We start from the raw sequence: 23,449 nt of genomic DNA, 5'->3' as shown, positions 1-23,449 counted from the left end.
TGAAAGGAATCAAGAAGCCTAGGAAGTGTGGTTTCATTTCCTTAAGAGCCATCTCAATTGTGCCAACCTCTGGTCACCACTCAGAAAAATGGAGACCTAGACAGGAAAAGATCAGATCAGACCAGTATGGAAGTCCTCTTGTCTCCCTCCTGACCTACAGGGAGAAGTCAGACCTCAACTTCACTGATCTCCCTCCTCCCCCACAGCATAACAATGATGCCCTCTTATCAGTCCATGTACCCCCACTGGGGCAAAAGGGAGAGGGCAAATGACAGGCTCCAGAGAGTAGAGGCCTGGGCTGGCGTTGGTGGGGAAGTGGATGTTTCACCCACGTCTGCTCCTGCCTCTTTCCCTCTCCAGTTCTTTAGGGAGCCCTGGGACATCCTCCATGCCAAGAGTTAGAAGCCAAGACAGGAAGCTGCCCGGTTTCTTTCCTACTTGGCCTAGTTTTGTGTTAGCTGGTGGGAGGGGTCCTTTCTCCAGGCCTATCAACAGGAGAGAACAGGGTAGGAGTTGGGTGTGCTTGAGCCCCATCACCCCCCAGCTTTGAAGCCCACCCCAAACAATGACACCCTCAGGCACACAGCTGTAGGCTGGGCAGCCAGGAAAGCTGGGGGATGCTAACTCCATCCAGCTGTCCCGGCTCCCCAGCTGTCCCTGGCTTTGTAGGAGCAGCTGTCACCCCACCTCCCCAAAGGCTGAGGAGTCCCAGAAAGAGCTGGAGGCGTCACAGGACACAGGCCCACTCAGGAAAGCGCCCGAGGGGCCTCCACCGGATCTCTAGAGCTCAGGTCCCCGCAGGTGCGTGCCCTGCGGCCCCCACCTCCACCACCATCCCCCCCCCCACGCCTCCCCTTTCTGGGAAGGGCGTGGAGCCTACCACCACGTCTCCCCACCCCCACAGACCAGGGCGGCTCCTGCGGCCCAGATGTGGGGAGGCCCCAGTCCCCGCCACCCCTGGCGGCTCTTTCAAGTCGCAGCGGGGCCGAGCAGCTGGGGCCCTCCGCCCCCTCCCTCCCCTCTCCCAGCTGTCTTTGGGGTGGGGTTGGGCAGCTGGGGAACAGCTGCAAAGCTGGGGGGCGGGGCGTCGGGACAGCAGTGCCCCGGTGCCCCCTGCAACTGCCAGGGAAGCAGTGCAGGGCGGGGGAGTGGCCTGTGGGGGGGCACCGACGGACCTTCCCCCTCCGGTATGTGACCTAGGAAACCCCAGATGAGCTCCCCTCTAGTTTCAAAGGACACCCTAAGGGGCGGGAGCACGGGTGGGGCATCCTGAAGCACGTCGCCACAGAGTCATTCCATTCTCTTTCCAGGCTGACTCCATATTTCAACTTAACTTCTGGGTTCTCCCCCGCCCCCCCCCCCACACACACACCCGGTTCACACACACCCACTCCGACAGGACGTGTTCGCACCCTGCCTCCGACCTTCCTTTGCCCCTTCGGAGGGTGGGGGCGCCGCAGTTAGCCACTTCACAACTTCACCCAGCTCCTAGGGGATTGCCACCAAGACCGAAGACCCCCGAGGGAGGGTCCGGGAAGCCGCCCTCCCTTACCTAGAGGGCTGTCTGCAAACAAACAAAGGCTTCCGGGAATCGGGAGCGAGGGGAAGTGGAATCCGGATGCCGGGGTGCCCTTGAACAGACCTTGCCACATTATCCCCTCTGGTATGGATCAGTCTTCCTGTATGGTTTTGCAGAACCCTTCCTTGGGAATGCTGTAGAAACAGTGCTTTCCTGACCCTAGGATCCTGGTTCTAGATTTTTGAGCACTGAGTTTTCTCATCTTTCCTCTGTCTGTCTCTCTTCCTGCTTTGTAGCCAGGCTGACTTCCAATTCATGGTCCTCCTACCTCAGTTTCCTAAATGCTGGGATTACAGATTTGTTGCACCATACCAGCACTGTTTCTTTAAGTTAAATGGGCCAAAAGAGAGAGAGAGAGAGAAAGTTGAGGCACCCTGAGATTGTCCCTGCCCTCTTGTAGAAACACCAGCACAAGGACTAGCATTTCAGGCTTTTCAAGAATTAAGGTTCTAGAATCATCTTTGAAGGCTGAGGGAAATGGAACAGCGATCAGGGTGTAGCTTAGAGGCAGCTAGGGTTGAGGGGTTGAGAGGGATAAAGTCCTTCCAGGAAAGGGGTGGGTCCCAAGAACATCCATTTCTTCCTCAGCTTGTTTCTCTCCCCAGCACACTACCTTCCTTCCACCTCCACCCCTAGCCTTTCTTCCCCTTCAGGGCAGGGCGGAGTCCATCAGTCTCTACTGGAACTCCACCAAGACTGACAGCTTAGAGCCCCAAGCTATCCCTCCCACAGTGAAAGTTCCTTTAGTAGAAGTCTGACAGGCTCCAGTCTCTACCACATTCTCCAATGTATGTGAGCCTTTACAGACACAGAGTGAGGGAAGCCCGGCTGCTTCCCTGGTCTTCCTCGTCCTCAACATCTATGATACGCGATCTGCCAATAGACTTAGCCCAGCATTTTGCACTGAGTCTTTGAATGTTTCCTCCATGGGAGACTGGTTTTCTTTAATTGTTGTGTGGTTAATTTCTCTTAATAACTCAAGCAACTGGGATATTTATGGCTTGCCCTTATACTAGATCTTCAGTAATTGGGTCTTTTTTTTTTTTTTTTTTTTTTTTGCCAGTCCTGGGCCTTGGACTCAGGGCCTGAGCACTGTCCCTGGCTTCCTTTTTGCTCAAGGCTAGCACTCTGCCACTTGAGCCACAGCGCCACTTCTGGCCACTTTCTGTATATGTGGTGCTGGGGAATCGAACCCAGGGCCTCATGTATACGAGGCAAGCTCTCTTGCCACTAGGCCATATCCCCAGCCCCAGTAATTGGGTCTTTCTTGGAGGGAACCCATCTGCTTTGGGGCACAGGTTATTTTCATTATTTATAAATAGAGGCCAAAGGGGGCAATATATGGACACCTGTACAGCTACACAATAGTGCTCAGATGTGGCATGGGCAACATCTCAAAATTACTTGTCAGGCTAAGTGCTGGTGACTAACACCTGTAATCCTAGCTACTCAGGAGGCTGAGATCTGAGGATCACAGTTCAAAGCCAACCCAAGCAGGAAAGTCTGTGAGACTCTTACCTTCACTTAACCAGAAAACTGGAAGTTGTGCTGTAGCTCAAGTGGTAGAGTGCTAGCCAGAGTTAAAGCCTCACAAATTATAAATAACCACAAAAAACTAGAATTGGAGCTGTGGCTCAAGTGTTAGTCTTGAGCAATAAAACTCCGAGACAGAGACCAGGCCCTGAGTTCAAGCCCCCCCCCCCCCCTACACAATTGCTGTTCAGAAGTGGAATGGAGGGAAGAATTGGTTTTGGTTTTGTTTTTTTTGGTTTTTTTTTTTTTTTTTTTTGGCTAGTCCTGGGCCTTGGACTCAGGGCCTGAGCACTGTCCCTGGCTTCTTCCTGCTCAAGGCTAGCACTCTGCCACTTGAGCCACAGCGCCGCTTCTGGCCGTTTTCTGTATATGTGGTGCTGGGGAATCGAACCTAGGGCCTCGTGTGTCCGAGGCAGGCACTCTTGCCACTAGGCTATATCCCCAGCCCCTGGTTTTGTTTTTAATGGTGGGGCTTGAATTCTGGGCCTGGGCACTGTCCCTGAGTTCTTCAGCTCAAGGCTAGTGTTCTACCACTTTAAGCCACAGCACCACTGCCAGTTTTCTGGTGGTTAATTGGAGATGAATCTCACAGACTTTATTGCTGGAGCTGGCTTTGAACCTTGATCTTCAGATCTCAGCCTCCTGAGTAGCTAGGGTTACAGGTGTGAGACACCAGGGTAAGCCACCAGTGACTTTTTTTGTTTGTTTGTTTTTTGCCAGTGCTGGGGCTTGAACTCAGGGGCTGAGCACTGTCCCTGGCTTCTTTTTTTGCTCAAGGCTAGCACTCTACCACTTGAGCCACAGCTCCACTTCCAGCCTTTTTGTGTGTGTGTGGGGGGGGGGAATGCTTAATTGGAGATAAGAGTCACATGCCCTGGGCTAGCTTTAAACTTCTATCCTCAAGATCTTAGCCTCCTGAGTAGCTAGGATGACAGGCATAAGCCAGCAGTGTTTGGCTTCATTCACTTTTTGGGGGGTTAGGTGGGTCATGGGACTTGAACTCTGGGCCTGGGCACTGTCTGGGAGCTCTTCAGCTCAAGGCTAGCACTCTATCACTTGAGCCACAGTTCTACTTCTGTTTTTCTGGTGGTTAATTGGAGATGAGAGTCTCATGGCCTTTCCTCCCGCCCAGGCTGGCTTTGAACTATGATCCTCAGATCACAGCCTCCTAAGTAGCTAGGATTACAGGTATGAGCCATTGGTTCCTGCCTTCACTTGGTATTTTAACTAGTTATTACGTCAGGTTTAAGGTGCACAACTTACCTGTCCACCTAAGTTGTGAGTCCCTAATGAATATTAGTCATTGCTGATCTTTTTCAGAGATGGCTCAGTGCCTGTTTCAGTCACCCATTCATTCATTCAGCAATATTGAGATTCTTCTGGTGCTGGACACTGTGCCACTTTAAATACTGTCACTCAACAAAACTCTGCCTTTGTAGAGTTAATAATCTAGTATGGCCAGGCGCTAGTGGCTCATGCCTGTAATCCTAGTTACTTAAGAGGCTGAGGTCTGAGGATCATGGTTTGAAGCCAGAGCGAGCATGAAAGTCTGAGACTCTCACCTCCAATTAACCACCAGAAAACCGGAAGTAGAACTGTGGCTCAAAGTGGGGAGTACTAGTCTTCAGCTGAAGAGTTCAGGGACAGTGCCCAGGCCCGGAGTTTAAGCCCTAGGACCTACAAAAATAAAATCTAGTAGGGAAGAGATGACCATAAATAAAGGTGGGTTGGCTAAGTAGTAAAAGGAAAGAAAAGCAGGTGAGGATAGGGAATGTCAGGAGCAGTGAGGGGGCTTGGAAGGTTTTATTTATGGAGGTAGCTAGGGAAGGCTTTACTGAGAAGGTGACACTGCTGAGCAGAAACATCGGGAATACGAGGGGGCCAGGATCTGGAATATTTGGAGCAAGTGTGCTCCAGGCAGAAGAAACAAGCCAAGAAGTCTCCCACAGAAGATGCACGTTTCAAGAAAAGTCAGGGGTGAGTGTGTCTGCAAAGACTGACTGGAAGACAAAAACATGGGCGATGAGGTCAGCAGGGCAGCGGGGGAAAAGAATGGGAGGCCGTTGTAAGTACTCTGTCTATATTCAAGAGAATGTGCTAGCTGCACGCTGGTGGCTCCTGCCTACAGTCCCTGGCTCAGGAGGCTGAGAGCTGAGGATTTCCATTCAAAGCCAACTTGGTCACAAAAGTCAGGAAGATTCCATCTCCAAAATGATCAGCAAAAAACCAGGCTAGAGGTGTGGCTCAAGTGGTAGAGTGCCAGCCCAGCAAGCACAAGCCCTCAATTCAAAGCCCAATAACAGAAAACAATAAGTAAACCCAGATATTTGCTGAATGAATAAATGAATGATGGAGTTAGGAATTTAGCTCAGTGGTCAGCATGTGGAGTTTAGCAAGTGGGTAGTGCTGGGTTTAGTCCCCAGAAACCAAGGGGGGGAGAAAAAACCCAAAAACATGGGGCCAAGAAGGTAGCTTAGTAGTAGAGTGCTTGCCTAGCATGCATGAAGCCCTGGGTTCAATTCCTCAGCACCACATAAAGAGAAAAAGCCAGAAGTGGCGCTGTGGCTCAATTGGTAGAGCGCTGGCCTTGAGCAAAAAGAATCTCAGGGACAGTGCCCACGACCTGAGTTCAAACCCCACAAGGGAGCCCATCTGGGGCACAAAATCTATATGAAGTTCATGGTTGAAATCTATCAAAAAAAAAATAGGACAAGCATTTTTGGCTGGGCTGTCCTGGCACCACAGGGCTGTGAGCGGGGGACCTGCCTTGCAGCACAATGGCGCTGACCTCCACAGGGAGGAGAAGCCAGGCTGGCAGCCAGAGACAGGTGGCCAGCAGGGAGGCAGGCAGGTAGGGGTCCAAGCCAGCGCAGAGGTGCAGGCGTGGGAAGGGCTGGGGCCAGGACTGGATCAGGCCTTCCTTCCCTTCTCTGCACACCAGCCAGTCGTGGGGCCAGAGTCAGCAGAAAATCTTGGCTTCGGGGAGGAGGCAGCCTGGAGCAAGAAGCTGCTGAGGGAGCAAGGCAGCGAGATGCCATTGTGTGCCCGCCCGCAATCAAGAGGCTTCAGAGGAAATCAAAAGCACCAACTGGGGAAATGATGTGTGCACTCTCTCAGTTGTTCTCTTGCTCTCTCTCTCTCTCTCTCTCTCTCTCACACACACACACACACACACAAACTTGTGCCTCCAAAATGGGTCAAGTGAAGGCTGTGGGCTGGGGAGGGTGGGGAGCAGCCTGGGCCCTCGTGCCCACTCACCCTTCCTGGCATAGGGGATGGCAGCAGCTGCAGGGTGGGGTGAGATGTGAGGATAAATATACACCTCCCCATGCATATGGATAATGCACACAGCTGCCCTGCCTGCTTAGTGTTCATTAGGACCAACTGTTTCGGGAGCAGAGCAGGCAGGCGGGCGGGGTACGGTGCCCATTCACGGGCTCAGGGTAGGGGGGCTGCCTGCAGCTGTGCCGAGGCCTCCCCGGCATGGATCAGCATCCCAGCCCTTGTTTCTCTCTCAACTCACTGCTTTGCCAGATTTGGAGGGTTCAGGAAGGAAGGGGGCCTGGGGAATGTGAAATGCACCCCCCCGCACCCATAATTTGGGCTGGATTAGATCCTTTGGCCCCAGGATGGGCTGTCAATGACAAACCAAAGCTTCTTATCCCCCCTTCTTTCCAAAAGCCATCTGTGGAATCCAGGCAGGAAAACTGCTTTGGCTGTGTCATCTGGAAGCACCATTCATTTTCCAAAGTCCCAGATCAGGCCTGCCCTGGGCCCCCCACATAATCCAAGGGTGCTGGGAGCTGGTCTGCAACCTGAGTGTGAACGATCCTGACCTCTTGGCTGGAAGCTGGGGAAGGGAGGCTTGCTGGGCTCCAAAAAAGCGCAAGAGCAAGCATCCAAGGCACACTAGGTACTGGCTTGGGGAGGGTGGGGCTGCGGGGTAAGAGGTGGGGAAGGAATGTGCTGGAAGGAGGTAGGCCCAGGGATGTTATAGGCAAGGCCACCAGACTGAGGGGCCTGTGGATTAGTACCAGGCCTAGAATCACCTCTCCTATGTGGCTTGGCCGAGTCTACATAAGCCTTTCCAACCTCAGGAATATGTGTTCTGCTCCCAAGGCAGAAACCGTGTTTGTCTTTGCAGCCTGCCTCTTCCTCCTCCCCTCTGCCAGGGAGAGTGGGCTGTGGCTCCAGGAACCTAGATCTGGGCATCCCAACTCCGTGGGGGAAAGAAAGACAGCACATTGTTTTCTTGGGGGGAGGGGGGCTCTAGGTCCTCTCTGCCCCCTCTGCTGGTGGCCTCAAGAGCAGCAGCCAACTCTGGGACCCAGGACAGGTGACAGAGAGTGGGATTGGTTGCCTCTCCCTCCCTGAGTGCCAGTGCCCCTTTCTCTAACTACTCTGGTAGCTGCTCTGGGCCACTGAAGGCCCAGAGTGTGGGTAGAGGTTTCCTCAGTTAAATGTTAGTTTTATTCTTTAGTTCTATTCCCCCCAGTTCCCAGAACCTCTGGCTTTAGATACCCCAGCAAAGTCTCTCTGCCCCTCTTCTTGGACTCCACTTGTTCTCTGCAATTCTGTCATTAATATTTCATTTCTTTAGAAAGGCTTTTTGTCCCTGGGACACCACTGTTCATTCTGAGAAGAGAAACCTTTTTGTGTGCCTTCCTTTTTTTCTGAGACAGAGCCTTAGAAGTTCAAAAGGAGAACAGTATCTTGGGGCCGAACTGGGTTCAAATTCTGCCGATGTCTTCTTCTTTTGTGATCTTAGGCAACGGATTCAAATTCCATGAATTTCCCCAGCTCCAGGTTGTGGATGTTAATCCCTGCAGCTAATAAATGTCCTTGCAAGGACTAAATAAGGTAATAACTGGGAAGTTCCTGGGGCAAGTAGGTATTTCCTTAACTATATTTTCCTGACCTAACACTGATCCTGTGGGTGCCTGGTTGTTCGCTACACCTCCACAGGTCTCAGTGTGACTGATGCTGGACACACACACACACACACACACACAAAGCTGGTGGACTGGCAGAAGCACTGCAGGGAGCCAGAGCTCTCCCTCCTCCTTGCCCTGCTTCTGGTGACTGCAGCTTCTCTGTGTTCTGCAGTGTTGGAAAAGGAAATTACAGAACAGATTGCAATTAAGGGGGATGGGGGGGGGGCTCGGCCCTAAAATGCAGCTTGACTGAGCGCTAAACTGTGTTTTTGCCTGGAGCCAATCAGGAGCCTCTGACAAGAGCCTGTTCCCACTTACAAATCTAATTGTAGGAGGTGTGGCTGGGGTGGCCCAGGGAGCCTCCGAGAGAAGGGGCTTGCCAGGCCCTCCAGGAAGACTGCTAGCAGGCTGCTTGTTTGTTGCTTTGAAAGTCACAGAGCCAGGTATGCAGGGAGCTTAGGGGACAGAGCTGGGAAGGCCATGACTCCAGAATTTCTTATTAGTAATTATTATAGCAATTAGTGATTTCTACATACTACTGTACATATATAATATCTACTCCTCTTGTTAACTTCACATGATTACCCCCTTACAGATAAGATGAGGCACACAACATCCTATTATATGCTAGGTATGGCTCTAGGTCTAAGTATTTCATTCACATTCTTTCTTTTAAATCTTTTGCCTTGCAGTGCTCTAGCCTGTGATCCTGGCTACTCAGGAGGCTGAGATGTGAAGATGTAGTTTGAAGTCAGCCCAGGCAGAAAAGTCTATGACACTCTTATCTCTAATTAACCAACTCTGAGTGGAAAAAGGTAAAGGAGAAACCTTGCCCTGAGTTCAAGCTCCAGTACTAGCATGTGTGCGTGTGTGCGCGCGCGCGCACACACACACACACACACACACACACACCTGTCTCCTTAGCCTTATTTCACAGATGAAGAGGCACATGTAACTTGCCCATAATCACACAGTTGATATGGAGGAGCCAAGACTGAACCCTGGCCTCTTTGGCTCCAAAGACTACCCATTTGAATTGCATTGTTTGATTCCCTTAAGTTCTGGATGGGAATGTCAGATTTGTTCAAACAGCCCAGGGTGATCAGTTAAATTTAAATTTCAGACAAACAATTTTCTGGAGTATTATAATTGTAATCCAAATATTGAATGAGGGTATATTTGAAGTAAAAACTAGGCATCTCTTTCTGCAATTGAAGCTGAAATGAATGTCCTATAATTTATCAAGCAACTCTAGACCTTCTTTTCCCTCCTGCTTCGGGTTTCCCTCTCCTGCCAATTCTTCCCCTCTATGGGAGTTTGTTCTTGGAGATAGATGGTGGCTGACCCAGGATTTTGGCCCTGCCTGCAATTAATGGCTCTGTAATCTTGGCCAAGTCCTTACCAAAGGGAAGGGCCTCTATTTCCTCAACTGCACTGATATTTGTTCAGGGCCTGGCACGCACGAGGAGCCTAATAAAGGGTGGCTGCGACTCTGCTGGTGGCGGCGATATTATTAACATTATCTTTGTCCTTCTGAAAACAGCGGTGGAGGCTGGCTAACCTCGGGAAGGGCAAAGCCACTGGGGCCTCTCAGAGCTTCAGCAAAAAACACAACACATTCCAGGCTGCCTTCATTTCAGCTACATTTTATTTGTTGCATTTTTGACAGACGTCTAAATTATACATTGAGTTTTTCCACATGACCAAACACCACGTCCCTTCCTTTGATTATCATTTTCAAAAGAGACTATATATATATATATATATATATAAACCCCAACCTTTCGATGGATGGATCAGACTGAACTCTGAAACCACATGGAGTGCTGAGCTAAAAATAAAAGGAAGGAAGAAGTGTCCCTGGGAAGGGAAGAAAAGAGAAATCAAAGCTGTGATGGGAATGGCGGATGGGTCCTCGGGGGGCGACGCGGTGTCACCCTCCAGGCCTGGCTGGGTAAGGAGCCGGCCCACCGTGAGGGGGGGTGGGAAGAGAGTGGCACAAAAATAGCCGCCACTTCAGTCCAGAGGGGAAGAAAGCAAAGCCAGGGGAGAGAGGAGTGGAGCTGGAGGATAGAGGAGGGAGGACGGGGAAGGGGGGTGGGGGTGGAGGAGAGACAGGACTTCTCCTGCAGCTCCCCGGCCGCTGCGGACTCCTCGAGCCCTGGCACGGTGCTAACCGCCAGCATAATCGCTGACTTTCAGCTGTGTACCGACATGTTCCCCAGCTCAACCCACATCAATGACACCCTTGTTTCCATAGTAACCAAGGGAGAGCGAAGGGGAAAGGGTGTTTTGCACTGGGCGCAGGGAATCCAGCCAAAAGCAGCCGCTTGCATGGGGTGGGTGGGGAGGAGGGGAGGACTCAGTTTTTCCCACAACTGGTTTGAACCCGCCATTGCAGGCAGGCCCAGGCCTTGCCTGCCCTCTGGCCCCAGCCCTCTTCCCCCGCACATTCACATGCAATTGTGGTCAGAGCAAAAGTCTTACCAGGACTCACTGATGTGGGGGTGAGGGGAATGGGGGGGGGGGGGATCCTCTTTCTATCTGAAGAGTCAGGGGTCCTGGGGGTCATGGCCACAGGGGGTGGGGGTGACACTGGGAAAAGAGGAAAAGGAGACTTTCAAAGTATTTTGTTTTTACAAATGGGAGCTTTCAAATCCTTCATTTTTCAGGCCCCTCTCATCTACCCCGGGAGCCCCCGGAGGGTTCAACAGGGAAGATGAAAGCGGTGACATCCAGTGTCTCCAGCTGAAAAGCAAATGTGGTCATTCACAGAGGCGTTATCAGAGCAGGGCGAGCAGGGGGAGCCGGGGCCTGGGGAGGGCTCTTTAGAACAGTTCCCGAAGTCAGTGGTAAGAGACCAAAAATATTTTACAGACCATTCGCTGTCCAAGTTCCCTATTGCAGTGTTCCAAAATTGTAGACCTCAAAGCAGGCATCTGGCCCTTCAGATAACATCCCTGATGCACTATTCGGAAGGAAAACCCATTTTCAAGGATCAAAGCCACATTTCCAGCATGGTAGAAGGGGCATTTCCGATTCCTTGTAGTTCTGTGTCACTGCTGTTCAAAGCCAGAGAGAAGCTTGGATGAGCCAGAGAAGTCAGAGGAATCTTTTGTCTTGCAAGCCCTTACTGGTCTGTCCATAACAACCCCGGGAACCTTTTTCCATTTGGCTTTGTTAATGGTTTTCATTCAGCCCATCTTTAAACACTGACCAGGCTTTGGTCTCTCCTGCCTGAAGGGACAGGCCTGCGGTGGTCCGTTCCTGATTGCAATTCTGCTCCCTTGCTGGTGGGTTTGGGAGGGGCCACCTCCCAGGATGAGAAGGCAGCTGGCCTCCTCCGACCCACCAGGCACTGGACAGTCTCTTATTCATTCTCTCAACACCCCTCCTCCCAACACAGGCCCAGAGCAGCATTTAATTCAGGAGCAGGACCATGCGCTGGCCTGCTTTCCCATGTTTCAAGCTGGGGATTTTTGAAGGTCCAGGTTAACAAGCTGCTTTTGCAATACAGGCTAGGAGATCTAGGAGATTGGTTTTTGCTCTTCTCCCCCAATCAGTCAACAGAAGACACATTTGCTGGAGAATCAGGGGAGACCAGAAGCTGGGGTGCCTGGCTTCCCTGGGCCAAGCCCCTGCCATCACAAGCTTCATGTCTACCCAGGAATATCCCACACCACCTAGTTGCCAGCACTGTAAAAATTGATCTCTCTTCAAAATCGATCTGCCTGGCTTTTCTCAGTGGAGAAGGTTCGTAGCAAAGCTGCATTTATTTTTAAAATCTGATAGCAGCGGCCTATTGTGATCATTTAAACAGAATTCTTTGAGCTTTAGAAATCCCTTCTATAGGAGGGCAGTGGAGAAGCTGCTAATCTCAGAGTCCCTGCTCCCTGCTCCACTGAGCTGGAGAAAGCCTGTTTACGCTAGCCTGAGCCCTCGATGTGAGGGCTTTTGAAGGACCTTGTAATTTTTCTGGAATTAAACCTCCCACCTCTCCTTACATTCCTGATGTCATTACAGTCAAAAGTCCTAAGAATTTGCTTCCTTGCGTGGCTGGCTAGGGAGTGGAGAAGCTGGGGTTGGGGTATGTTTCTGTAGTGACTTGTTTGCAAGGAATGATTTTTTTTTTCCTGTTCAAAGGGTGAGGATTACATACAGTCTTCTACCTGCATGACAAGATGGTTTAATCATCTGCCATCTCTCCCCTCCTCCAGCCACGTCCTGCTCCAATGAAGCCCTGGCTTGATTGGTGATGGGGAAAAAAAAAAATCACTGACCACCCTCCCCCCCCCCCCAGCAAATATTGTCTGTGGTTTCTAACCACCAAGGGAGTGAAGGGACAGGTCAGTAAATAAATGAACTCAGCATAAGCAGCTTCTTCCCCCCCCCCTTTTTTTAACAATAAAACCCACTGGAATTGTCTAAACTGCAATGCAATCTCTTGCTCATTTAAAGGATCTCATTTTCTAATCATGTGCTTTGAGACATTTAATACTATTTCAATTATGCAGAGGAAATAATATAATTCCTTTATTTGAAAAATGATATGAACCTCAGAGATCAGTTAAATCTACTGCTGGAATGGGGATTCTTTTTAAATGGTGTTGTTCCCCCTCTTCAAACAGCTGTAGCTGTACACAGATGGAAAAACATTTGGTCAGAAAGCAGCAAATTGGTGTGTTTTTCAGGACCGAATTCAGCTCCTGCAGCTCCTTGTGTTTCCATTCGGCTACATTTTATTTCTTCTTTGCATTGACATTTTTGCAGACCCAGTTCATGCCATCCTTTGAGGAAAATGGTCAGAGAAAGGCAGAGTTAGTTCCCAGAAACCCCCACCTCCAGTCTGGTGGGGAGGGAGGGGGCTCTGTCCTCCCTCTTAGAGACCACCCACTCCAGCCAGTCCCCTTGTCCGGAGGCCCATCTGGGTGAGCAGGGCCCATGACCTCCCCGGGAGGAGGAGGGAGGGGGGAGCGCAAGGGAGGGAGGTGGGAGAGAAGGCAGCTGAACCTGAGATGGGACCTCAGGAACTCCCTCTGAAAAAATAAACACATCTGCCGTATCCAAGGCCTGATTGAGTAGCTATCAGAACAGATTCCAGCCATTTTTGGCTTTTACTAAAAGCTGACCTTTGCTAGGGCATTAAATTCAATAAGCCACCCTTCTGGGGCCCCAGTGTGTTTACAATTGTGACAGTGTACACTCGGGTTAAATTAAATTTCGTTTTGGAAAAACAAGCCCTCTGCGGTGTGTGTTACTACACACACACACATACACTGGGGCAATGTGCATTTGCTTCTCTACGTGAAGCATTACAGATAAGTTTAAAAGGGCCTGGCCTGCTTCTTGTAGCTTTAAGCCTTACCAAGCCCAGGGGCAGAGAGAAGGTTCCCTTAAAGGCATAGTGACCTTCAAAGTGTCCTCTCTTAGAAGGCTGGAGAAGGGACTGGGGTAAGAGCTACACAATGCCTACAGACACCTGGCAGGCAGCACAATTCCTCACGGATGCCAGGCCTGTCAGACATGACCTGCTTTTCAACCCCCTTTGGAGCTGTACCTGGACGGGCCCCTTTTTCCCCAGAGGCTCTCCGACCTTCAAGGGTGTGTGACTTCCCTTAGAAGCCCAGAACTAAATCCAGGGTGGCTGCTTCAATGAATCTCTTCCCCTGCATCTGGAGCCCTCGCGGATCAGACACACATGACACCCCCCGAGCCCCACATTTCCTGTGGCCATGGGTCTAGCTGCTGAACCCGAACAGCTGGGGCAGCTTACAGTAATAAATATCAGCTGACACCCTCGGCCATTCGGAACATTAATCCCATAAACAATACATCACGGCAAAACCATCAGCAGGCACCCTATCCTCTCTTCTGGCTAATCTGACCATCACCTGCATTTACAGTGATTAAAACTCTGCCAGTTGCCATCAGGGCACTTGGGCCGGAGCACCAGAGAATCTGGGTGAACTGTATGGCCTTTGCCAAGCCGAAGCTGGCCCTGGCCGGCCCTGAGACGGGAGAGCACCTGGCCGCAGTGGGGGCAGGTGGAGGAATGCCGGGCCGGGGGAGGGGGCGCCCACCGCCGCATCTCCAATTACAACTGGGTCAGCTGTGCACTTGGAAAAGCTGAGGCCAATTTTAAGACCATCTTATGAAAAGGCTTAATTTAAAGAGAAGCAGGTTTAATTTTAGTAGCTAATTGGTTTCCAGGAAAAAAAAATGATCACCTGCCAGGAGACAAAAAAGATTTTTACAAAATACAAGAGGGATGAATAAGATAACCATCTTCTCTTGTGGGCCGAGGCTGAACAGCTCAGCACTGGTGTAGCACTTTCATCTTCAGGAGCAGCACAAACACCCCCAAGGTGCCACCTCAATATCCTGTCCTCCACCGAGACTCTAACGGCGACATTTTATCAGACCAGCTTCCCGGAGAAGTCAAGAGCCCTGGTGCCACACGACGTGAATATGGTTTTGTCTTTTTCCCTGTTTTATGGACGATGGAGGAGGGTTTTTTTTTCCCCCTTCATATCTAACTGGACATGAATGCAGGCAAAGAGATAGAGAAAATATTTACTCAGCTGCAGGCACTCAGAGCAGAAGGTGGAGGGCCGGTGGCCCTGCCCTGAATATCTGCTGTGGAGGCGGAGGGGGGGGGGGTTAGGGGGCGCGTCCTGCTGAGGGGCGCCATCCTCCAGATGTCTCTGGGTGGACGGTGGCAAGGCCTATGCAGCCACAGTCCTGCCAACAGAGGGCGCTGTAAGGCCCACCACTCACCTCCAGCCTCGGGCCCCGGCGGGAGGGCCCCCGCGGCTCCCCTGGAATCTGGAGGGGTGTTTCAAGTCCCCAGAGCCAACACTGCCATGGCTACTGAGGGCTTGGAGAGGTCCCTCTGAGAGGTATTGTTTGGGTGTTGGGCGGAGCGTTTTTCTTGTTACTGAGAGAACCTGAGCTGAAAGTGGGAGGTCTGGGGGAGGGGCAATCCAGGGTGACAATACCTCGTAAATCAAATCAGGGCTAGCTTTGTCAAGTAGCCCACTGGAGAAGAAAGATAATAGTGGTGTCCAAGATTCCCCAGGGGAGGACCCACGTGGGCCTGGCCTGGGGTCATATCACAGAAACTGGCCAGCACACCTAATTTATATCTTCTATATTAATTCCTTGAGCAGCCCTGTGAAGTAGTTGTTTGTTATTATTTCCATGTTACAAATGAGGAAATGAAGTCACAGATGGTCTGTGGTGAGGGGGGCTCTAAAGCTAGGCAATCTAACTCCAGCCATTGTCTCTGCTTCTGAATCATGTCTCACTTCTCTGTGAGGTGAGAAAGGCAGCCCTTCCAGCATTTTCTTTCTCATAGCTTTGCCTCAGCAACAAGGGGTCCTGAGGCTGCTCCACTGTTCTGGGCTGCCAGGTGGCTAGGCCTGTGGAGGCCTAGATATTCATTCACCTGTTTGTGAGCCTAGGGTATAAAACCATCCCCCTGGACCAGCTCCTCCTGGGAGTTCCACATCTACACTGGGTAGACACAAATGGAGGACTCTTTAGCTTCTTTATGAGCAAGGTTTTGTTTTTGTAATGCAGACAAAGGAGAAAAGGTGATCCCTTCCTATAAGGAGGTAAGTGCTCTGCCTCTAGAGAAGGAAATGAGCTCATGGGTTTGCTTAAGGGTTGAACTGTTATTGTTAGGAACTGGTTTGACCGATTTTCTGCATGACAACCTTTGGTTGAGAACGAGGACCTTATTCCTCCACTGCCCCCTTTCCCCTGACCCATCTGGCTGAAGCCAAATCCGAATCAATTCACCTCAGCTCAATAACACAGATTAGAGAGACACTGAGCCTCAGATACTGAGTCTTTGTCCGGCCTCTCAGAGGAGAACCAAGCTTCTCTCTGTGGCAGTAATCATTCCTTGCTACAACCACTGGGGAAGCACAGGGCATATGGTGGACACCTATTAGGCCCAAAGCCTTCTGTCCAGGATTTCAGGTGCACTTCCTCTCTCTGCAGAGCCACTCTTCAAATCTGACCTCAGTCTAGGGCATCTGTCACTGCTGGTAGGTGGAAGGGAGTAGAGGCAGCTATGGTTGGATGGGCTGGTTTTTAAAGTGAGGCTGACTAGGTGATCACTTCAGTAATTGCTTTAAGATGACACCGGGTTCAGGCCCTTGCTGAGCAATGCAGCCCATCCTGTTGTGCCATTAGGCCTCCAGGGTCAAGGAGCAGCTGGATGCAGCATACATAAAATATTGCTTGCTATTAATATTTTTCTGGTGACAAAGGGCACGGCACGAGGGAAGGAGCAGAATCACATATCCTGAGCTTGCTTTCTTAGTCTACAGAAAGGTTTAAAAAATTTAAAAATAAACCTGACGTCTGACTCACAGAAAAGCAGTTCCAGGTACACCTGGAATCAGTAACAGCAGATGCTGGGCCCTGAAAGAAGTAGTAAATGTCACCATGAGCAGGCGGCTCACGCCTGTAATCCTAGCTACTGAGAAGGCTGAGATCTGAGGATCATGGTTCAAAGCCAGCCCGTGCAGGAAACTCCATGAGACCCTTATCTCCAATGAATCACCAGTAAACCAGAAGTGGCCCTGTGGCTCAAGTGGTAGAGCTCTAGCCTTCAGCTGAAGAGCTCAGGCCCAGTGTTCAAACCCCACAACTGACAACAACAACAAAAAAATCATTCCAATTTGGGGTTGGGGTAGGACTCGGTGGCAGAAGTGGTCCTGGGTTCAATGTGGAGGCCCTGGCTCCAGCACCAACGAAAGAAAAAAAAAAAAAGGTAGTTGTAGGCGTGTTAGGGAAAAGCCCCTTGGCTGAAGGAGGAATAGCACCAAGAAAACGGGCTGGGACTGCTCAGTGCTCATGCGCAGGGCTCGTGAAGCAGCCTCAGGCCTCAGCCTCTGCTCTTGCTGTGGAAGTGAGGTAGGCAAGATGGCTGTCACCTGGGCACTGCTCCTGCTTGGAAAAGGCCGAGAGGAGTGGGGGACAATGTGATACAGAAAAGTGGGCCTGAAGTGGCAGACTGAAGAGCAACACCAGGGAACATTCTGTGAGTCACTGTGAGCCACTCAAGGCCACTGGTGCAGGCAGGTGTCTGTAGTGACCAAGGCTTTAAAAGGAAACCCAGAGCCAGGATAATCTTTCTCTCTGTCCCTCTGTCCCTCTGTCCCCCACCCCCACCCCCACCCCCCCGCAGAGTTTCTGGCACAAAATGTCTTCAAGACACCTGGAATGACAACAGCTGAGGAGCCCAAGGATAGCTGTGGTTTGGGGTTCTAATTCAGGTCTGCAAATGGAAGGATGGGATTCTATTCATTTCTTTGGCTCTAAGTCAGGTCACAGTGCTAAATTGTCTCTTAGGAGAGGTGCAGATAGGCCTTCCTCTGTGTTACAGGGAAACATTCAGGTCATCCCTCCTGGACTTTTTCCTTCCTTCCTTTCTTTCTTTCTTCCTTCCTTCCTTCCTTCCTTCCTTCCTTCCTTCCTTCCTTCCTTCCTTCCTTCCTTCCTTCCTTCCTTTTGCCTTCACCTACTCAACATAACTGGGATTTCTTCTGATCACCCTCTGGATGGTGGGCCTCTCAGCAGGACAGAGTTTCCAAGACATGCACTCCTTCTGCATTTTGTGCCCTTTTCCTGGTGCCTGCTCTGGACACTCTCCCTGCTTTATTTACCTGGTGGGATGGCCTTCCAGTTGCCATCCATCAGCCAAGAAAGACCCATTCCAAACTCTCTTGATGCCCTCAGAAGTCAATTTCTACTCCCAGTGCAGGGGCTGTTGAATACCACATGGTACTGCCTGCCTGGCAAATATTGTATATCTTTGCCTTGAGAACATTATGTGGAACAAAACCTAAATCCATCTCAGGAATCGCTAACTTCTGTAATCTCAAAGCAGGTGTTCAAGCCACGCACTAATGAGAAGTGATGTGCCCATCCCACTTAGCACACGGGTATGGCAGACATATCCATTAGCGGGCTATCTCCCAACTTGTCCACTCAAGGTCCCTGCTCTTTGATAGGATGAGTTTCCCAGATGCTTCTTTTCTCTCTCTTCTCTTTCTCTTTCCCTCTCCCTTTTTCCTTCCCTCCCTCCCTCCCTCCCTCCCTCCTTCCCTCCCTCCCTCTCTTTCTTTCTTTTTTGCCAGTCCTGGGGCTTGGGACTCAGGGCCTGAGCACTGTCCCTGGCTTTCTTTTGCTCAAGGCTAGCACTCTACCTCTTGAGTCACAGTGTCACTTCTGGCTTTTCTGTTTATGTGGTGCTGAGGAATCAAACCCAGGGCTTCATGTATGTTAGGCAAGCACTCTACCACTAAAGCACATTCCCAGCCCCTCTTTCTTTCTTTTGTCAGACGTGGGGCTTGAACTTTGGGCCTCGGTGCTGTTGCTGAGCTCTTTTGTTCAAGGCTAGAGCTCTACCACTTTGAGCTAAAGCACCACTTCTAGTTTTCTGATGGTTAATTGGAGATAAGAGTCTCATGGACTTTCCTGCCCAGGCTGGCTTTAGACAGTGATCTTCAGATCTCAGCCTCTAGAGTAGCTAGGATTACAGGTATGAGCCACCAACACCCCATGCTTGTTTCTTTTTGTTCCAGTACCTGGGCTGAACTCGGTCTGGGCATTGTCCATTAACTTTCTGCCTAAGGGTAGTACTCCACTACTTGAGCTATAGCTCTACTTCTAGACTTTTAGTGGTTCAGTGGAGATAAGTCTCATGGACTTTCCTGCCTGGGCTGGCTTTGAACTATGATCCTCAGATCTCAACCTCCTGTGTAGCCACCAATACTCAGCCTCCCAGAAAAATTTCTTTTTAAAGAACTGACATATAGTAACCCTGGCTGGCCTGAAGTCTCAGTCCTCCCACTTCAGCCTCCTGAGTGCTGCAGTTACAGCTGTGTACCACCATGCCCAGTTTCTCAGATGCATTTTGGCTAAACACAGCACAAACACATGCAATGAAAACAGACACACTGTCTTCCAAAGCTTGCAGCTGGAACAGGAATTCCAGGCCTCTTGTCTTGAACTGTCCTACATGATGACCCTTTCAAGGTCATCTGAATTGTGGTGACAGGAGTCGCCTGACCAAACTACCTAGAGCATCTCATCATTTGGGCAGCTCTGCCCATTCCTGATCATCTTCTGGGGAGGCACAGAGGAGTGGAGAGGGCAAAATAGAAATTTAGAAAATTTGGGCTGGGAATGTAGCTTAGTGGTAGAGTGTTTGCCTAGCAGGCACAAAGCCCTGGGTTCGATTCCTCAGTACAACATAGACAGAAAAAGCTGGAAGTGGCGCTGGGGCTCAAGAGGTAGAGTGCTAGCTTTGAGCAAAAGGAAGCCAGGGACAGTGCTCAGCCCTCAGTCTCAAGCCCCAGGACTGGCAAAAAAAAAAAAAATAGCAAATTTAATCATTATTACACACTCCTGTATCTGAAAGTCAACCCCATCCCCCCATACAGACATCTTCTTTCTAGGAGACTCTTTCATGTTTAGGGGTATTTTAAGCCTTAACCTAATAATCACTACAGGCCTATACTTCAAGTATGCAGTACTGGGAAGGAGTTATACTGAAGCGATCCTTCTGTAAGGTGAAAACTAAGAAACAAGCTGAGGGGGCAGAGTGGAGGTCAGAGGCACTGCTGAGGGAAGGGTTCTGTCAACTGGTGCCCACAGGAAACCCCCCACGACCTTTTTCTGGTCCCCAAAGGTTACCATTAAAGGACAATAGAGAGCAGATTCCCTTCTTAATTAACATTTTTATTAAATAACCCATTTCAAATAATGGTTAAATTCTCTAAATTTATATCATTCTATTAACCATAATCTAATCTCATTAACCTTGAAATCCCAGTCTTAACTACCCAATTCTATACACTGTGGTACTATCTACTAAACTAATTAAGTGACCTTCAAACTATTTGTCCTTCACATGCAATCATCATTTTTGGTCTCATAATTCTTTGCTGGATCGCTCCTGATATCACTTCCTGTGAACGTGGCTGCCCACGGCCCCTGATTGGAGAAGCACTTTCTTACCAAAATCCAACTATATAATCTCACATTATTCAAACTGGCTTGTTTTATACACTGGCTCACTTTACCTCATCCTCTAACCATGTAATTGCTTGGCATCTCCATTTTGGCCTAAAGATCCTGTACAGAGATTTAATGAGTGCTAGAGCACTTGCCTAGCATGTGGGAAGGAGCTCTGAGTTTGATTTCTAGCAGCAGCACAAAAAACAGCAACCCAAACAAGGGCCTGTAACCAGCCCCTTATGTCCTGGGTGGAACCTAGAAGAGCTCTACGGGATGGGAGTCTGGTGGGGCATGGGGAGGCAATGCTAGTAGCTCCTTCTCCACCTCTAGGCTCCTCAGAAGCATGCCTTGAATTTAGTGCTTATTGACTCTGTATCATTCTAGTTCTCCTTTTTTTTTTTGGCAGCATTCAGGGCCTTATATTTGCTAGATATCTACCACTTAAGCACATGACCAAACCCCCTTTGGGTGTGTGTGTCTCTGTGTGTCTGTCTGTGTGCTGATAGTGAGGCTTGAACTCAGTGACTGGGCACTGTCCCCTAGCTGTTCCACTCAAGGTTGGTTCTCTACCACTTCAGCCATACCTTCACTTCCAGCTTTTTTTTTTGCTAATCCTGGGGCTTGAACTCAGGGCCTGAGCACTGTCCCTAGCATCCTATCTCTTGAGCCACAGCACCACTTTGGGCTTTTTCTGTTTATGTGGTGCTGAGGAATTGAATCCAGGGCTTTGTGTATGCTAGGCAAGCTCTCTACTGCTAAGCTACATTCCCAGTCCCACTTCTAGCTTTTTGATGGTTAACTGGAGATAATTGGACTTTCCTGTCCAGGCTGACTTTGAACCATGATTCTTAGATCTCAGCTTAGTGAGTAATTAGGATTACAGGTATGAACAACTGGCTTTGCTTTAGTTATTTTCATGCTTTTTTGCCTGGGCTGGCTTCCTGTCCTAATCTCTTACTTACACCTCCCTTATTGTTCAGATTACAGGTATAATCAGTCTATCACACTCAGCTGGCTTGCTTAGATGAGGTCTTTCTAATTTTTTTTCTTTTGTGACCACATTTGGCCTTGAGCCATGATCCTCTTGATCTCTGCCTTCTGGGAGAGTAGCTGGAATTACATACATGTGAGAGCCACCATGCCCAGGCAAGTCCTGATTTTAAATAAAAGTATAATTGATGAGCGTTAAAGATGTTTAAAAACATCTGGGTTGGGGCTGGGAATATGGCCTAGTGGCAAGCGTGCTCGCCTCCCATACATGAAGTCCTGGGTTCGATTCCCCAGCACCACATATACAGAAAATGGCCAGAAGTGGCGCTGTGGCCCAAGTGGCAGAGTGCTAGCCTTGAGCAAAGAAAAGCCAGGGACAGTGCTTAGGCCCTGAGTCCAAGCCCCAGGACTGGCGCAAAAACAACAACAACAACAACAACAAAAATCTGGGTTATAGTATACTTGTTGAATCAGCCTAAATATTAAATTAATTTTTAAATATAGTTAATTCAAAACCTGATATCTATTATATGTGTATGTAATGTATAGATGTGTGTACAAACACACACATATATAAGTATATATATATGGAGAGAGAGAATCACCCATGTGACAACAGTTTTACAAGGGAGAATCTAGAATAATAATACAATGAATTGGTAGTTAGCCCTTTGTGGAGCAGCACAGGAGAGCAAAAAGAATTTCTTACCTTTTTTTTTTTTTTTTTGCCAGTCCTGGGCCTTCGACTCAGGGCCTGAGCACTGTCCCTGGCTTCTTTTTGCTCAAGGCTAGCACTCTGCCACTTGAGTCACAGCGCCACTTCTGGCCATTTTCTGTATATGTGGTGCTGGGGAATTGAACCCAGGGCTTCATGTATACGAGACAAGCGCTCTTGCCACTAGGCCATATTCCCAGCCTTTCTTACCTTTTTGTGTGTGTGGTGGTGCTAGGGATGAACCCAGGTCCCTGAGCATATAGGCCAGTGCTCTACCACTGAGCCACACCTCGACACGCCGCAAGCCCTCACTGTCTAGTTACAGACTTTTCTATAATCAATGGTGAGAAACACACACACACTCTTAGGCTCAAGTCCCACACAGCTAGGACTACAGGTGTGTGCCCTGGCACTTGGTTTAGAATATTTTACTTTTAGGCTGGAATGTGGCTCAAGTGCTAGAGTGCCTGCCTAGAACATACTAGTTTTGTTTTGGTTTTTGGCTAGTCCTGGGACTTGAACTCAGGGCCTGGGCTCTGTTCCTGAGCTGCTTTTTGCTCAAGGCTAGCTAATGCTCTACCACTTGAGCCACAGTGCTACTTCTGGTCCTTTTTGCTTATGTGGCACTGAGGAATCAAACCCAGGGCTTCAAGCATGCTAGGCAAGCACTCTACCATTAAGCCATATTCCAGCCCCCATACTAGTTTAATAACCAGAATTTAGGTAGAAATAAGACTTAAAGAAAACAGAAATCCAGATGTTCTCTTTGGTAGTGTAAGTATACAGACTTAAAAATTCCCCAAAGACTACCTCCTCTAAATCTCCCAGAGACCCACAGAGCGTCTGAGTCATGGTGATCTCTGGGTACTAAGAGCCCCTAACACACACATGTGCAGACATGCACACACATACGCAAGTGCACGTGCATGTGACAGTACACACACACACACATACATACACAAACTTCTAGGGGTGCAGGCATCAGCTGTTGTCTTATGCTGACCAGGCTGCCCTCAGATCTAGGGCCCACACACAGCCTAGTTTTGTTACAAAAAGAGGAAAAACAGGGGCTGAGAATATGGTCTAGTGGCAAGAGTGTTTGCCTCATATACATGAAGCCCTGGGTTCGATTCCTCAGCACCACATATACAGAAAATGGCCAGAAGTGGTGCTGTGGCTTAAGTGGCAGAGTGCTAGCCTTGAGCAAAAAGAAGCCAGGGACAGTGCTCAGGTGCTGAGTTCAAGCCCCAGGACTGACAAAAAAGAAAAAGAAAGGAAGGAAGGAAAGAAGGAAGATACACGGTACTTGATAATAATAAATGATGCTGCTAGTTTATGTATTCATTATATTATACTTTTACCACTATTCTGCAGTGTACTCTATCTACTTATTAACACCTTGGGAGGAATCAGTACTGGATGCACTATGGAACCCCCAGCCCAACCAGCAAAGATTCTAGGGTTACAAACAGTCTTCAGAGTCTTCTTTCTTAGTTGAGAGAGCTTGTTTGGGGTGGCTTAATCTAAATGTTCTCTCAGAACATTTCCTAGTATCTGGGGGTTGTTAAGTAAAAAAGAACCAACCTCGGCCATGCCAATCAATAAAGCTTATTAGTTCCACATCTTTTTTGAACTAGGTCAACTGAACAGACAACTGAG

The 23,449-nt window shown here is 49.5% G+C and overlaps 1 protein-coding gene and 2 long non-coding RNA genes across 3 annotated transcripts in view; 1 reads left to right on the top strand and 2 right to left on the bottom strand.

The window, feature by feature from the left end:
• The first annotated feature begins 4,724 nt into the window (after positions 1-4,724).
• LOC125346114 lies at positions 4,725-17,244 on the top strand. Its single transcript, XR_007209867.1, has 3 exons — positions 4,725-4,758; positions 5,343-5,349; positions 16,687-17,244. It is a non-coding gene; the product is annotated as an uncharacterized LOC125346114 (long non-coding RNA).
• The window catches only part of Arl3 (ADP ribosylation factor like GTPase 3), a 37,549-nt gene continuing 26,652 nt past the window's right edge, over positions 12,553-23,449 (bottom strand). The window contains exon 6 of the mRNA XM_048338354.1: positions 12,553-12,833. Coding sequence (XP_048194311.1) covers positions 12,786-12,833 — 48 coding nt within the window. The 3' untranslated portion in view covers positions 12,553-12,785. The remainder of the gene's footprint in view (positions 12,834-23,449) is intronic.
• LOC125346115 lies at positions 12,912-17,360 on the bottom strand. The gene is made up of 3 exons (XR_007209868.1): positions 17,239-17,360; positions 17,003-17,010; positions 12,912-12,924 (listed from the first exon to the last, which is right to left on the bottom strand). It is a non-coding gene; the product is annotated as an uncharacterized LOC125346115 (long non-coding RNA).

Source organism: Perognathus longimembris, chromosome 2 (assembly GCF_023159225.1).
Source record: "Perognathus longimembris pacificus isolate PPM17 chromosome 2, ASM2315922v1, whole genome shotgun sequence".
In the NCBI taxonomy this organism is placed as follows: Eukaryota; Metazoa; Chordata; class Mammalia; order Rodentia; family Heteromyidae; genus Perognathus; species Perognathus longimembris.
The sequence above is the reverse complement of the archived record's forward strand: the minus strand, read 5'-3'. Positions and strand labels throughout refer to the sequence as shown.